The following is a 16250-nucleotide window of genomic DNA, read 5'->3' on the forward strand; positions in this document are numbered from 1 at the left end:
TTCTAACCATCACATTTATAAAATTGCCCCCTATTCTATGAAAACCCTGGCGGTATAATACTTTGATGATGTGGTGAAAGAGATACCGGAGAAGTTTGTGATGAGTAAAATACTCTAATCCAAGAGTTAAAGAGAATAACAATCAATCGGTCTTGACTCAGGCGAAAAATCGGTTTGACTCGGTAATTTTTTCTTCGTTCTTTTTGATTTTCGCAAGTTTATTCATTAATTCAGGTGTTCTTCTGGGTTGTATCAATGATTGGTGGTAATAAAAATCCATTTTACTATTAAATTCAATAAGTTTCAATGTCGGAAATAAGAGATAATCAATCAAGTGAAACTGATTCTAGATCTCAAACAAAATCAGATGATAAATCTGAAAAAAATCTAGAAGAATTCTTACCATTCATTCCTGATGAAGATATTGATGAGAGTTTAGATGAATGGAAATTCAGTCTAATAGGAAGATTAGATTTGGTTCACTTTAAATTCGCTATAGTTGAATCTTCTTTAAGAAGACAATGGGGTATTTCAGGAAAAGTTCAGTTAATACCAATTGGAAAAGGTTACTTCATTATCAAACTAGAGAATGAATCTGATATGAAATACATTTGGGATGGTGATTGGGTTGTGGAAAATCAGGATCTCAAAATTAGAAAATGGGAACCAAATTTCAATCCTGAATCGTTTAAAACATCAACGGCTTATGTATGGTTCAGTTTCCTGGTCTTAGTATTGAGTACTGGAAGGAGAAAATATTACTGCACATTGGAAAATCTTTAGGGAGACCTATCAAAGCTGACGAAAATACTCTCAAGAAGGATGTAGGATATTATGCAAGCATTTTGGTGGAAATGGATTTAGCAAAAGAAATTCCAAGCAAGATTTGTGTAGAATCCAAGTATGGAAAGTTTGAGCAAATAGTTAATATTCCAAATAGGCCTAAATTCTGTTACCATTGCAAGATTGTTGGTCATCTTACTGCAGAATGTAGAAACAAAAAAAGAGAACAAAACAAAGATGAAGTTACTGCAGATTTTCCTAAAGAGCAAAAGAAAGTTTGGAGGAAAGTTACTCCAAAGAGAAAGACTCAAATTCCTTTTGGTTTTGATATATGCTTCCCAACAAATGATGTTGGTGAACCAAGTACTCATGCAAGTCATTCTTCTAATACAAATCAAGAGTACAATCCCTCAATTATTAATTCCTCTGCAACAAATAAAGAACAAAATGCAAACTCTGGTAAATTTCATGTCTTACAGAATATGTCTGAAGAATCTATTAACTCTCATGTTGTGTTTCCTACTCTCTCATTGGAGAATATATTAAGTAATGCAGCAAGTGCACCTTCTGTTAGCTAGTACAATTGTTCCACCTGTGGTACAAGGTACTAAAAATGACAGTGGTCCAAAAGTAAAGAAGAAGTCCTCACAGGGTGTTAATGTTACAACAAGACAACAAGCATCAACTTTAATTTCTAATGGTGGGAAAAGGGAGATATTGAGAAGAAATACTTCTCATTCCTAAACTTCAAAATGAAAGTACTATTCTTGAATGTCAAAGGCCTGAGAAGAGTGAAGGCCAAAGACAAACTTAGGAATTTAGTACACTCTTTTAATCCTTCTTTAGTAATAATTACAGAACCAAAAGTATCTTATTCTGCAGATTTTTTCAAAAAATTGAAGTTACCAGGAATGCACTATGAGGTGATACATAATACAAGAGAATAAAGAAAGGGTAAAATTTGGTTTTTCTGGAATTCTTCATTACAGAGGCCTAATATCATATCCTTATCTGATCAAGCTATAACTGTGGAAGTGGGAGATTTACTAATTACTGGTATTCATGCTGCAAACTTAACAATACACAAAAGAAGCTTATAGGAGGAGCTGGTGGAGATTATCTTAATGAATAAACCATGGCTAGCACTGGGTGATTTCAACACTATAATGAGCGACGAAGAAAAACATGGTGGTTTAAGACCTCTGAGGATTGCTATGTTAGAGTTCAATAACTGCTTACATCAAAGTGGATTAATTCAGGCTCCTAAAACAGGTTTAGAGTATTCTTGGTGCAACAACAGAGCTGGTAAAAAAAGAATTTTGTGTAATCTTGACAGAGCAGTTTTTAATGAAAAATGGTTAGAGAGATTCCCAACTTGGGGATATAAGGTAGGAGCAAGAAACATCTCTGATCATAACACTTTATATGGGACAAATGCTGAAATTCCAAAACCAAGCAACACTCCTTTTAGAGCACTTAAAGTTTGGAAATCTCATCCTGCATTCTTAGAAGTTATTAAAAATTCTTGGGAACAAAATATGGAAGGAAAATCCTATTTTTGTTTTCATGAATAAAATGAAGAGAATGAAACGTGATCTTAAAGAATGGAATTGGTCAGTTTTTGGAGATGTAAATAAGAAGTTGAAGCTGGATGAGGAGGAAGTAATGAAAGCAACATTAGAATCAGATAAGGATCCAGAAAATATTTTGTTTTTGAACAATCTTGTAACTGCAAGGGGAAATCAGAAAATTCTTGAGCAGCAGAAGAGAGAAATAATACAGCAGAAATCAAGGGTTATGTGGCTGAAAGATGGAGCTTCAATTTCCAAGTTTTTTCATGTCAATATGAGGATAAGACAATCTCAAAATATGATTTCAGAAATGGAAGATACTTCTGGTAATATCATAACAGACCAAAAAGAAATTGCCAGAGAGCTGGTTAATCATTTTGAAGAAAAATTCAAGTATCAAGAGGTAACTATAGAAGATGGAATCATGGATAATATACCCAAAGTCATGACTGATGAAGACAATTTCATTATGGATTCTGTTCCTTCTGATGAAGAAATAAAAGGGGTTGTGTTTGATCTAAATCCAGAGAGTGCTCCTGGACCAGATGGTTTTGCAGGATGGTTTTACTCTTGTTCATTGGATATAATTGGAGCAGAGTTGATAAAAGCTATACAGTACTGTTGGAGGAGAGGATTTATACCATCAGGGTTAAATGCTAATTTTCTGAAGCTGCTTCCTAAAGTTAATAATGCAAAGAAAGCTAAACAGTTCAGGCCAATTGGTCTTATGAACTTTAGCTTTAAAATTTTCACAAAAATCCTAGCAACAAGACTTGGAAAAGTAATTCACAAGATAGTATCACCTCAGCAGGGAGCCTTTATCAAGGGGGGAACAATTCAGGAGCAAATTGCCTTAGCATCTGAGATGATAAATGAGATGGGAGTCAAACGAAGGGGAGGAAATTATGGATTGAAACTTGACATGACCCAAGCATATGACTCACCGAGCTGGAAATTCATGTTTCAGGTATTAAGAAAATTTGGTTTCACTGATAAATGGCTTCATTGGTTAAAGATTTTACTGCAATCAGCAAAAATCTCAGTGCTAGTTAATGGAGGGCCTGAAGGATATTTTCAAGTTGAGAGAGGATTGAGACAGGGTGATCCTCTTTCACCCTCTTATTTGTTATAACTGAAGATGTTCTTAGTAGAAATATATCTACAATGGTACATGATGGGAAAATAAAGTCAATGATAAACAGAGAAGGCATACAACCATCTCATATCTTTTTTACATATGACATTTTTCTTTTCATTAATGCAGGAAAAGGAATGTTAGGAAATTAATGAAGCTTCTGCAGTCTTATCAAAATGCTTCTGTCCAACTAGTAAATTTGGATAAGAGTAAATGCTTCATTGGAGGTACTAGTGAAGCTAGAAGGATACAGATTGCAGAGGAATGAAAAGTAACATTAGATAAATACTTGGAAGTAAATCTGGTACCAGGTAACATTAAATCATATCATGTATGGAATGTAGTATAAATGATGCATGAAAGATTGGTTGGATGGAAAGGAAAATTGCTATCATTTCAAGAGAGACTCATTCTAATCAAGTTTGTTCTTTGCAGTCTGCCAATATACTCAATGTCTGTATATAAAGGGCCAAAGAGGGTAATAAAAGAGTGTGAGAAAATAATAAGAAATTTTCTATGATCAGGTGATCCCTCAACCATAAAAGTAATAACACTGAAGTGGGATAACACTTGTGCTCCAAAGAGTGAGTGAGGACTTGGTTTGAGGAGATTGGAGGTTATAAATAAAGCTCTTTTAATGAAGCTATTCTAGAAAATGAAAAATGGATCAGATGACTGGTCTATATTCTTTCAATCTAAATTCAAGAATAAAAAGGGTGAATGGATCACATACTACAAGAAATCTTCAATTTGGTCAGGCATGAAATGGGTGATGAATGAAGTAGAAGAACATACAAGATGGATAGTTGGTAATGGAAAAGACATATCTGCATGGAATGATAAATGGGTGGTGGAGAAATCATTGAAGGAAACATTCCCTGAAAACAATTATATCAAGCAATTCCCTGACATGAAAGCTGCATATTTTCTTTTGGATGGAGAGTGGATTATTCCTATAGAACTTCTAAAGATGATTGGATTAAATGAATTGCCTGTTACGAATGGTGATAAAGACAGAAGGATATTGACTGGTACAATAACATGTGATTTCACAGTATCTTCTGCAGTTGAAGTCATTAGAGAGAAATTTCCTAAAATTCATTGGACTACAAAGGTATGGAATAACTCAGTTCACCCAAGTATAGCTAGTAATGTGTAGAAATTAGCTAGTAATATAACTGCAACTAATGATAATATGAAGAAAAGGAATTTTAACATGGTTTCAAGATGCATTTTCTGCAAAAATGAAGAGGAAACTAGAAAACACATCCTTTGGTTCTACAATTTTAGTGAAATAATCTGGAAATGGCTTGGAGACATGTTTAGTTTCAAAAATCCCAGATCTTTTGAATTGCAATTTGCAAACCAGAAAAGTCTTGCAATTAAATAAATATGGAGATTGGTTTCATTTATAACAATGAAAGAGATCTGGTTCCTAAGAAATGAATGCTTATATGATAAAGGAAAATATGATATTATGGTCATTAAAAGAAAAGTATTGAAGACTATCTCTGACAATGAAGTAAGAATGAAGGCAATGATGTGGAACAATCAATATGATCTGCAGGTGCTAAAAAGTCTTGGTTTAAAATCAAGAAGAGTTAAAAGACTGACTGTCAAGGAAGTTTTCTTTACACTTCCAATGCAGGGACAAATACTATTATGTTGTGATGGGGCCTCTATAGGAAACCCAGGTATATCTGGATATGGAATAGTTGGGAGAAACATCAATGGTGCATTCATCATAGCAATATCAGGTGGCCTGGGGATATCAACTAACTATTATGCAGAGATCTATGCAGTTATCATTGCAGGAGAGTGGGCTATTCAGAACAATTTCCTTAATATTGTTTTCAGAACAGATTCAAAGGCAGTGATCCAAGCATTTGCATCACAGAAACTTCCTTGGTTTGCAGAGACAAGATGGAGAAAAATATGCTCATCTGTGACAGATTGGAGTTTTATACACAGCTACAGGGAGGTGAATTTCTCAGCTGACAAAGTAGCAAAGAAGGGTGCAACCTTAAACAGGGGAGAAAAACACATTTTTGATAGAAAACCAAATTTCTTAAGTTGTCTGGAAAATCCATATCAGACTTATTATAGAATTAGCTAAACTTCCATTTTAATGGCTTCTTTTTTGTTTTTTCATCTTTTGTATTCTTTGATTTCCTTGGTTGTTCTTTTGTAAACTTCTTTGGTTTTTAATAAAATTGGTTATTAAGAAAAAAAAGGAGAAGTTTGTGATGACTGAGAGAGATTCAATACTATGGAAATGTAATAAACCTGCTCATGCTCAGGATTATATAATGGTTATACCTATTGGTGGGTTAAATAAGTGCATGTGGCCGAGACAATTTGGATCTGTTTTGTGTTACCGGCTGGGTATACCGCTTTTCGAAGAAAATAATCCTTGTCCCGGTTACGGCACTTTAATGGATGCTTTTGAAGACCATGCACTGTATTATGAAAGCGATGTTGGTCTCAATTTCAGTCACGACTTAGTTCGAGACGTACTAGCCGACATCTGTTTCAGATCTGGAGTAGCAGCCCGTAAAGAAATTGCCTAGGGGTTCCAGTCAAAAAATGATCATAATTTGAGACCGACGGATATTCTAGTATATAATTGAGAGAATGGCCGAGACACGTGCTTTGACATTACAGGATATATCCGTTCTCAGGTGGTGGCGCCCATAATTTTATACTAGGTCAAGCCATCTCCAGAGCAATTACTCGCAAATGTAAGAAATACTTGGATAAATGCACGACTTTAGGTTATGGCTTCTGTGTGTTTGCTTTTACCACATTAGGTGAACTTAGTGGTGATGCGGTGGTCTTTATGAAGTAACTTAATAATTGTTTGTCAAACCATGATATTAATGACAAGGTAGGAAGGTCTCTTTTTCACAAGTTAGGTATTGTTATTCGAAAGTGTGTGGGAGCTCAGCTTGTTGCGCGACTCCCAACCAGTTTCTTGTAAAACTTCATTATTTATTTTAAATGTCATAATTACATTTGAGGATAATAATAATAATATAAATAAAGGCGTGGGAGCTCATATTGTTGCTAGACTCCCAGCCAATCCTGTATAATTACTCTTTGAGTTTTTCTAATAAAGGCCGAAAAAGCGGGGGGTCTAACAACACCACCCAATATTTCTCTTAGAAACCTGTATGGACTAACTCCGAAACACTTTCTAGAGAATCAACTAGACAGTCAGACTCAATCTAGGTAAAAGTATCTCAAGGAGTTAATATCTCTCTCTTGTTTTGATTCACTCAAGCTAATAGAAATCAGCGAGTCTATAATCAAATACAAGGAACAAGTTGGACGGTACCAAAGACCAATGTCCAAGGATCAATCAATATCAATAAACAACCAAAGGTCGGATTTCCAATTGATTGATTCAAACACACAACCTGTATTATTTCAATTATATAAACAAATATAATGCGAAAATAGACACAGACACCAGAATTTTATTAAAGAGGAAACCGCAAATGCAGAAAAACCCCGGGACCTAGTCGAGATTGAATACACACTGTATTAAGCCGCTACAGACACTAGCCTACTCCAAGCTAACTTCGGAATGGACTATAGTTGAACCCCAATCAATCTCCACTGATCCAAGGTACAGTTGTACTCCTTACGCCTCTGATCCCAGCAGGATACTGTGCACTTGATTCCCTTAGATGATCTCACCCACAACTAAGAGTTGCTACAACCCAAAATCGCAGGCTTTAACAATAAACAAATCTGTCTCACACAGACAAGTCTATCAAAGGATCAATCTGTCTCCCACAGAAAAAACCCTAAAAGTTTTTGTTCTGTCTTTTGATAATAATCAAGGTGAACATGAACCAATTGATAATCCGATCTTATATTACCGAAGAACAGCCTAGATTAATCAATCACCTCACAACAATATTAATCGTATGGTAGCGAAATAAGATGTCGTGGAATCAAAAACGATGAGAAGAAGGTGCTTGTGATTACTTTTTATATCTTGCCTATCAGAGAACTCTCACGATCTCAAGCCAATCAATATGATTGTACTGTTACGATAGAAGATGCAAGATCAGATCACACAACTACGATAAAAGTAGTATCGGTCTGGCTTCACAATCCCAATGAAGTCTTTAAGTCGTTATGGTTTTAGAAGAAGAAAACCAAAGGTTAAAGGAGAAACGACTCTAGCACGCAAATTAGTATCACACGTAAGTTGTGGGGATTAGTTTTGCACAATACTAGATGTCTCCTTTATATAGCCTTTCAAATCAGGGTCTTGCCTTAGTTACAAAGAAATAAATATTCACCGTTAGATGATAACCTGATTTAGATTCAAGCTTATATTTCTCAACCGTTAGATCGAAAACTTAGCTTGTCATACACAAATGACTGTACGCTTCTAGGTTTGTTAACCACACCCAAACGTGTACATTGTTGGTTCAACAATAGTCTACCCAAAGAGGTTAACCATATGAGCGATTTATACCAACCATGTTCTCCTTCACCATAACTAGTTCAACTGAATCAAATGAACTAGTTAGGAGAGTTGTTAAATTGCAAGGAAACCTTATGTAACTACACAAGATACAATTGAAGCAAAGATGATTTGATTCACTCGAATCGATTCATGAAATTTAACAGCCACGGTTTGCAAATGCATTCCTTAGTCTTTTAAGATTAAGTTCAGAAATCATCTTTAAATATATAACCTTCTCAAGTTCGCAGACTAGGTTCGCGGACTTAAGATACCGGATAGAGTTTACAAACTCCAGCAGAAATTCTCGGGTTCGAGAACTACGCCGGTTCGCGGACTGGGTTCGCGGACTTGGATCACACAAGTAGTTTGTCAACTCCAGCAGAAATTCTCGAGTTTGAGAACTTCGGCAGTTCGCGGACTGAGTTCGCGGACTTGGAACTTGCCATACTTCCGGTTCTCTGGATCAACAAAGTTCGAAAAGTTCGGTTCAAGGGATCCATTGGTTATGTAATCTATACTCTCATTCCAACCATTGAAACATTCTTAGAGGACGTTATATAGTTGCTACACTATTTCTCGTCAAAGCAATTTTCAAAGTGATTGAAATATTCATGACTTTCGTCACTAGGTAAAGATAATCTTGGTCGAAGCGAAAAGCTTACCAACACATATTTCAAGATATAGATAGGCGAGGTTGAAAAAGCGGGGGTCTAACAACACCACCCAATATTTCGCTTAGCAATCTGTATGGACTAACTCCGAAATACTTTGCTAGAGAATCAACTAGACAGTCAGACTCAATCTAGATAAAAGTATATCAAGGAGTTAATATCTCTCTCTTGATTTGATTTTTACTCAAGATAAAAACAATAGCGAGTCTTTATCAAATACAAGGAATAACTTGGATGGTACCAAAGACCAATATCCAAGTGTTAATCAATGAAATCGACAACCACAAGGTCGGGTCTCCAATCGATTAACCTTTAACGCACAACCTGTACTATTTCAATTCTAAAGATAAACAACATAATGCGGAAAATGAAATAACACAGACACCAGAAATTTTGTTAACGAGGAAACCGCAAATGTATAAAAACCCCGGTACCTAGTCCAGATTGAATACACATTGTATTAAGCCGCTAAAGACACTAGCCTACTCCAAGATAACTTCGGACTGGACTATAGTTGAACCCCAATCAGTCTCCCACTAATTCAAGGTACAGTTGTACTCCTACGCCTCTGATCCCAGCAGGATACTGCGCACTTGATTCCCTTAGCTGACCTCACCTACAACCAAGAGTTGCTGCAACCCAAAATCACAGACTTGATAATAAACAAATCCGTCTCACACAGAAAAGTCTATCAAAGGATAAATCTGTCTCCCACGGAAAAACCCTAGGTTTTTGTTCCGTCTTAAGATATGAAATCAAGGTGAACATGAACCAATTGATATTCCGGTCTTATATTCCCGAAGAACGGCCTAGATTAATCAATCACCTCTCAACAGTCTTACTTGAATACACAAGGGGACGTAGAGGAATAACAAACAGTGAGACGAAGATGTTTGTGACTTCTTTATCTTGCCTATCGGAGAACTCTCACGATCTCAATCCAATCAAATATTGTACTCGTACGATAGAAGATGCAAGATCAGATCACACAACTATGATAAAAGTAGTATCGGTCTGGCTTCACAATCCCCATGAAGTCTTTAAGTTTTTAACCTGGTTTTAGAGAAGAAAACTAAAGGTTAGAGGAGAATCGACTGTAGCGAGCACACTAGTATCACACAGACGTGTGGGGATTAGTTTTGCCCAATGCTAGATGTCTCCTATATATAGTCTTCAAATCAGGGTTTTTCCTTAGTTACAAAGCAATCAATATTCACCGTTAGATGAAAACATGATTTAGATTCAAGCTAATATTTCTAAACCGTTAGATCGAAAACTTAGCTTGTCACACACACTTGAGATATACGTTTACTGGGTTTGTGAAAACCGTGCCCAAACGTGTACGTGTATGTTGGTTCAACATAGTAACCCAAAAGGTCAACCATATGAGAATTTCATATTAACCTTGTTCTTCTTCACCATAACTAGTTCGATTGACTCAAATGAACTAGTTAGAGATTTGTTCAATTGCTATGTGATCTTATGTAACTACACAAGACACAATTCAAACAAAGATGATTCGATTCGATTGAATCGGTTCATAAACTTTATGGCCACGGTTTGCATACTGCATTCCTTAGTAATTTAAGTTTCATGTTCAGAGCACATCTTTAGATCATAACCCACTCAAGTACGCAAATAAGTTCGCGGACTTAAGACAACCGGCAGAGTTTTCCAAACTCAGCAGAAAATCTCGGCAAGGAGACTTCCGCCAGTTCGCGGACTAAACACGCAAACGAATTTGTAGAAAATCCCAGCAGAAATTCTCGGCAAGAGAACTTCCGTGCAAACTGAGCTAGCGGACTTGGCAAAGCCAATTCCTCTTGTTTCTCTCAATCAACAAAGTTCGCAAACTTCGGATTAAGGAATAGGACCTATGCACATATGTGTTCCCACACAATGATTATATCCATCATTGGTTATATAGACCTAAACTCTCATTCCAACCATTGAAACATTCTTAGAGGACGTTATATAGTTGTTACACTATTTCTCGTCAAAGCGATTTTCAAAGTGATTGAAACATTATGACTTTCGTCATTAGGTGAAGATAAACCCGATCAAAGCGAGGCGCTTTACCAACACATGATTTCGATATATAGATAGGTGAGATATACTCGGCTCGAAATATCAAATATGTATGATCCAGTCTATATAGCATACGGCTTTTGTCTCATAAGAAGTATGAGATAGAAGAGATAGACTTTTGAGTGATAGATAAGTTCAAGTCTCCACATACCTTTTTGTTGATGAAATTCCACGGTTCCTTGAGTAGATATTCGTCGTTGTATGATGAATCGCCATGAAGTCCTTGAGCTCAACTACACTTTTCTATCCTAGTCCGAGACTTAGCTATGTAGACTAGAAATCAAGACTTATAGTTTTGATCACTAACATGTACAAACATGCTTGAGATAGCAACGCATGCGAGGTTGACCGAGCTATGCTCTAAAAATCTCCCCCCTTTGTCAATTTTAGTGACAAAACTATTAATACATATGGAATACAAAAAAGATAAACTTTACTGGATCCTATTCCATATTCTAATCTTCAACGTTTCCTGAAATCTTCGTCCTTCCAAGTACTCCAATAATCCCAAAGGTTGTAAGTTTAGCATCACCGTTGTTGAAGATCCGTAGCTATAACAATGAGAGAAATCGAGATTCTCGATCATCGGTATACAGTGACATAATATTATTATGTAACATCAAAGTCCAATTGCATCACGACTTTAACAATAATACTACGGTGATATGTATCACTCCCCCTTAGTCAATACTCCATCTCACATGGAAACCACTCCCACTTACACAATGATCTGAAAACCATATGTATTTGTAGTATAACTACACATTAATTCTCCCCCTTTTTGTCAATAAAATTGGCAAAGGTACAAGAACGGGGTCCTAATGAAATTTCCGAGAAGAGACGTTTCATAGACTAAAAGAAGAAATACATACCAACTTAATTTAGATGAAATCATAAAGCCGAAGCTAAATGCATTCATCAAGGAGTTTTATGATACAAGATAACCCCTATAAAATTCCACAGACGCACACCCTGCAAGATATTACCATTAAGCACAAGTTCAAAAGAACTCTTCCCCATTTGATGTCATTCCCGAGAGAACAACAAGAGCGACCTTAATTTCGAAAGAAAATAAGGATTTGGAAACACAAAAGAGATACTAAAAAGATAACAACAATCCTACAGAAACTGAACTCGAAAGTACCTACTGGAGTTTTAGACTCAATTGCCCAAAAGATAAGGATAAGCATAGGGGCAAGAGTCATCGAAACGGTTTAATGAACCAAAACAACACCAATAGACTGCTGCAAGTGTTGAAAAGTTGTAGTGTCTAAGGGTTTGGTGAGAATATCATCCAATTGTTGCTCGGAAGGCACAAATTCCATACCAATGATACCATTTTCATAAAGATCACGAATAAAATGGTACCTTATGTCAATGTGCTTTGTTCTTGAGTGCTCAACAGGATTCTCAGTAATTCGAATCGCACTGGAGTTATCACAAAAGATCTTCATTATTCCAGTATCAACTCCATAATCAGCAAACATTTGTTTCATCCATAGGAGTTGAGTACAACATGATCCGGCAACAATATATTCTGCTTCACATGTAGACAGGGATTGAGAGTTTTGCTTCTTGCTATTCCACGCTACAAGATTGAGACCCACATAGTGGAAGCCTCCTGATGTATTTTTTCTGTCTTCTACACATCCTGCCCAATCAGCATCAGAATAAGCATAAAGGTCAGTATTAGTATCAAAAGTGTACGAGAGACCATACCCAACAGTGTGATTTATATATCGTATGATTCTTTTTGCAGCTGCAAGATGAGATTCTTTTGGATCTGCCTGAAACCTGGCACAACAACCAACGCTGAAGGAAATATCAGGTCTAGTAGCTGTAAGATACAAAAAGCTACCTATAATGGATCGATATAGTTTTTGATCCTTTTTTGCTCCTTTCTCATCCATGTGCCATTTACCAGTAGTAGGCATGGGAGTCATCTTAGGAGATGACTTATCCAGACCGAATCTTGACACAAGATTACGTGCGTACTTCTCTTGGGATAAGTAAATCCCCTCCTTATATTGTTGAATCTGTAATCCTAAGAAGTATCTTAATTCACCAACATTGCTCATTTCAAATTCTTTAGCAAGAGAGACTTGAAAGTCTTTTGAGAATTTTTCAGAAGTTGATCCATAGATGATATCATCTGCATAGATTTGAGCAATGACAACATATTTCCCACTCCATTTGGTAAATAATGTTTTATCAGCTCCTCCTCTTGAAAATCCTTTTCTAATAATAGAGGTAGTAAGTTTCTCAAACCAGGCTCTTGGTGCTTGCTTCAATCCATACAATGCCTTTTTGAGCTTCAACACATGATCTGGGAAATCAAGATTTTCAAATCCCTTAGGTTGAGCGATATAGACTTCCTCTTTTAGAATTCCATTTAGGAACGCTGATTTTATGTCTATCTGAAACAACTTAACCTTGAGAAAGCAGGCATGGGCCAATAAAAGTCGAATGGACTCAAGACGTGCCACAGGTGCAAAGGTTTCGTCAAAATCGATTCCTTCAATCTGTGAATATCCTTGATCGACAAGTCTAGCTTTATTTCTGACAATTGTGCCAAATTCATCAGACTTGTTATTGAATATCCATTTGGTACCGACAATATTGACATTTGGAGGACAAGGTACACGTTCCCAGACATCTTGTCTTTCAAATTGATTTAACTCTTCATGCATCGTATTTACCCAAAAAGGATCTTTCAGAGATTCATCAATATTCCTTGGTTCCACCTGCGAAAGATAACACCCAAAATTGCATATATTCTGAAGTTGACCCCTTGTTTTGGATGTATAATACCTTCCCCTAATGATACTATTGGGGTCATGATTCCTTTGAACCATAGATGTCGTGGAGGGACACGTTCTTGTTCATCAGGAATGGCTTGATCAGTTCTTTTCTCCTCGTCACTAGAAATGTCAGGATCAATAACAGTTGGGATAACTTCAACTGATTCTGGAATTTCTTTGGCTTTCTCAATTGTCTCTGTTAGAGGAAACTCAGCAGGAGAACTATCTTGACGAAAATTACTAATGTCGTCGATGATAACATTAGCAGATTCCATCATGACTTGTGTTCTGAGATTAAAAACTCGAAACCACGACTATCAGACGCATAGCCAAGAAAGATACCTTCGTCACTTTTTGTGTCGAATTTCCCTCTCTTTTCTCGATCTTTCAAAATATATCACTTACTTCCAAACACCCTGAGATAGTGTAGGTTGGGTTTCCTTCCATACCATAACTCATAAGGAGTGTTAAGGGTTTTAGACCGCAAATACACACGGTTGATCAAGTAACATGTTGTAAAGACAACTTCTCCCCCAAATCTTAAAGGTAAGTTTTTGTTGTGGAGCATTACCCTGGACATTTCCTGGATGTTCCTATTCTTTCTTTCAGCAACTCCATTAGCTTGAGGAGTAATCGGTGGTGAGTATTGTTGAATAATTCCAAGTTCGTCACAGAACTCAAATACTTTGGTGTCTTTGAATTCAGTTCCACGATCGCTTCTAATTTTCTTTAGTTTGCGACCTTGTTCGTTCTGGATCCTTTTAACAATAATCTTGAATTCACCAAGGGTTTCATTCTTATGGGATAGGAATGCAACCCAAGTAAATCTGGTGTAATCATCTACCATAACTAAAGCATACTTCTTACCGGCAACCGTGGGTTGTTGAATTGGTCCGAAGAGATCCATATGAATTAAATCAAGTGGAGCTTTAGTAAGAATATCTCGAGATGATTTGTGGTGAACTTTTGTTTGCTTACCCTTTTGACAGGAACCACACACACCTTCAATCTTTGCATTGATTTTGGGAATGCCTCTAACAAGTTCTTTGTTAATGATCTTAGTTAGAAGGCGATAATTGATGTGACCAAAACGCTCATGCCAAAGATGTGTAGATTCCACTTTAGTCAAATTGCAGCGGTTGCTAAACTGAGTATCAAGAAGATAACAGTTGTTTTTACCACAAGTTCCTTGGAAAATCACTTTCCCAGATTTGTCAACAATGTCACATCCATTTGCATTGAAGATAACTCGATGGCCCTTGTCGCAAATTTGACTAATAGAAATAAGATTAGCAGTCATACCTTTAACATATACCACATCATGGATTTCTGGAACACCGGGTAGCTTGATCGTTCCCTTTTTGCTAATGTAGCAACAACTTCCATCTCCGAACATTACAGGGCCTCCTTCATAGTCAACTGACGAAACAAACCATGTGAGGTCTCCTGTCATATGTCGACTACATCCACTATCACGAAACCATTGAAAGGGAGATGTAGATCTTAAAACAAAGGCACCCATACTACTAGTACTTCTCGATTTAGAGTTTCCTAGTAGTGTTGTATGAACTTTTAGAGAATCATACAGTTGTTTAGCTTTCTTACAAAAATTACTTGCAATGTTAAGACTCTTTTGAAAAGACATACATGCTTGTTGTACATGATCGGATGGATCACAACACGAGCCTATGCTTTGAAGATTGTCTGACTGGTTCCTTGTCATATCAGTTTTCTCAACAACTTGTCGTTGATTACTATCTGACTTATGACATTTCTTGAGAGAGGAACAACTGAGATTTTTCAAATTCTCAAAGGGAGTATTTCCAGATATCAAATCCTTAAGAACTGCAATTTCTGCAACAAGACCATGGTTGATCCGGATTTGTTCATCCAACCATTTTTGAAGAGACATCAGTTTGTCAGACCTTTTCTTGCGGTTGTTTTTTACACCTGGTGAAGCATCAATTGAGACTTTATGGTCCATATAGTCAAATCGCTACAAACACAGACTTTTGAGGTCTTTAGTGTGTTTGCCTGCTCTGATACCAATTAAAAAAGCGTGGGTCTAACAACACCACCCAATATTTCGCTTAGCAATCTGTATGGACTAACTCCGAAATACTTTGCTAGAGAATCAACTAGACAGTCAGACTCAATCTAGATAAAAGTATCTCAAGGAGTTAATATCTCTCTCTTGATTTGATTTTTACTCAAGCTAAAAACAATAGCGAGTCTTTATCAAATACAAGGAATAACTTGGACGGTACCAAAGACCAATGTCCAAGTGTTAATCAATGAAATCGACAACCATAAGGTCGGATCCCCAATCGATTAACATTTAACGCACAACATGTATTATTTCAATTATAAAGATAAACAATATAATGCAGAAAATGAAATAACACAGACACCAGAAATTTTGTTAACGAGGAAACCGCAAATGCAGAAAACCCCCGAGACCTAGTCCAGATTGAATACACACTGTATTAAGCCTCTACAGACACTAGCCTACTCCAAGCTAACTTCGGACTGGACTATAGTTGAACCCCAATCAGTCTCCCACTAATTCAAGGTACATTTGTACTCCTACGCCTCTGATCCCAGCAGGATACTGCGCACTTGATTCTCTTAGTTGATCTCACCCACAACCAAGAGTTGTTGCAGCCCAAAATCGCAGACTTGATAATAAACAAATCTGTCTCACACATAAAAAGT

General features: G+C 36.7%; 1 protein-coding gene across 1 annotated transcript; it reads left to right on the forward strand.

Annotated features, from left to right (window-relative positions):
- Positions 1–306: 306 nt before the first annotated feature.
- LOC113360435 lies at positions 307–1361 on the forward strand. The gene is made up of 2 exons (XM_026603944.1): positions 307–627; positions 720–1361. Exons 1-2 carry the CDS (start codon positions 307–309, stop codon positions 1359–1361), a joined length of 963 nt encoding a protein of 320 aa, XP_026459729.1.
- The last annotated feature ends 14889 nt before the right edge of the window (positions 1362–16250 follow it).

This window comes from Papaver somniferum, chromosome 3 (genome assembly GCF_003573695.1).
Source record: "Papaver somniferum cultivar HN1 chromosome 3, ASM357369v1, whole genome shotgun sequence".
NCBI classification, from domain to species: Eukaryota; Viridiplantae; Streptophyta; class Magnoliopsida; order Ranunculales; family Papaveraceae; genus Papaver; species Papaver somniferum.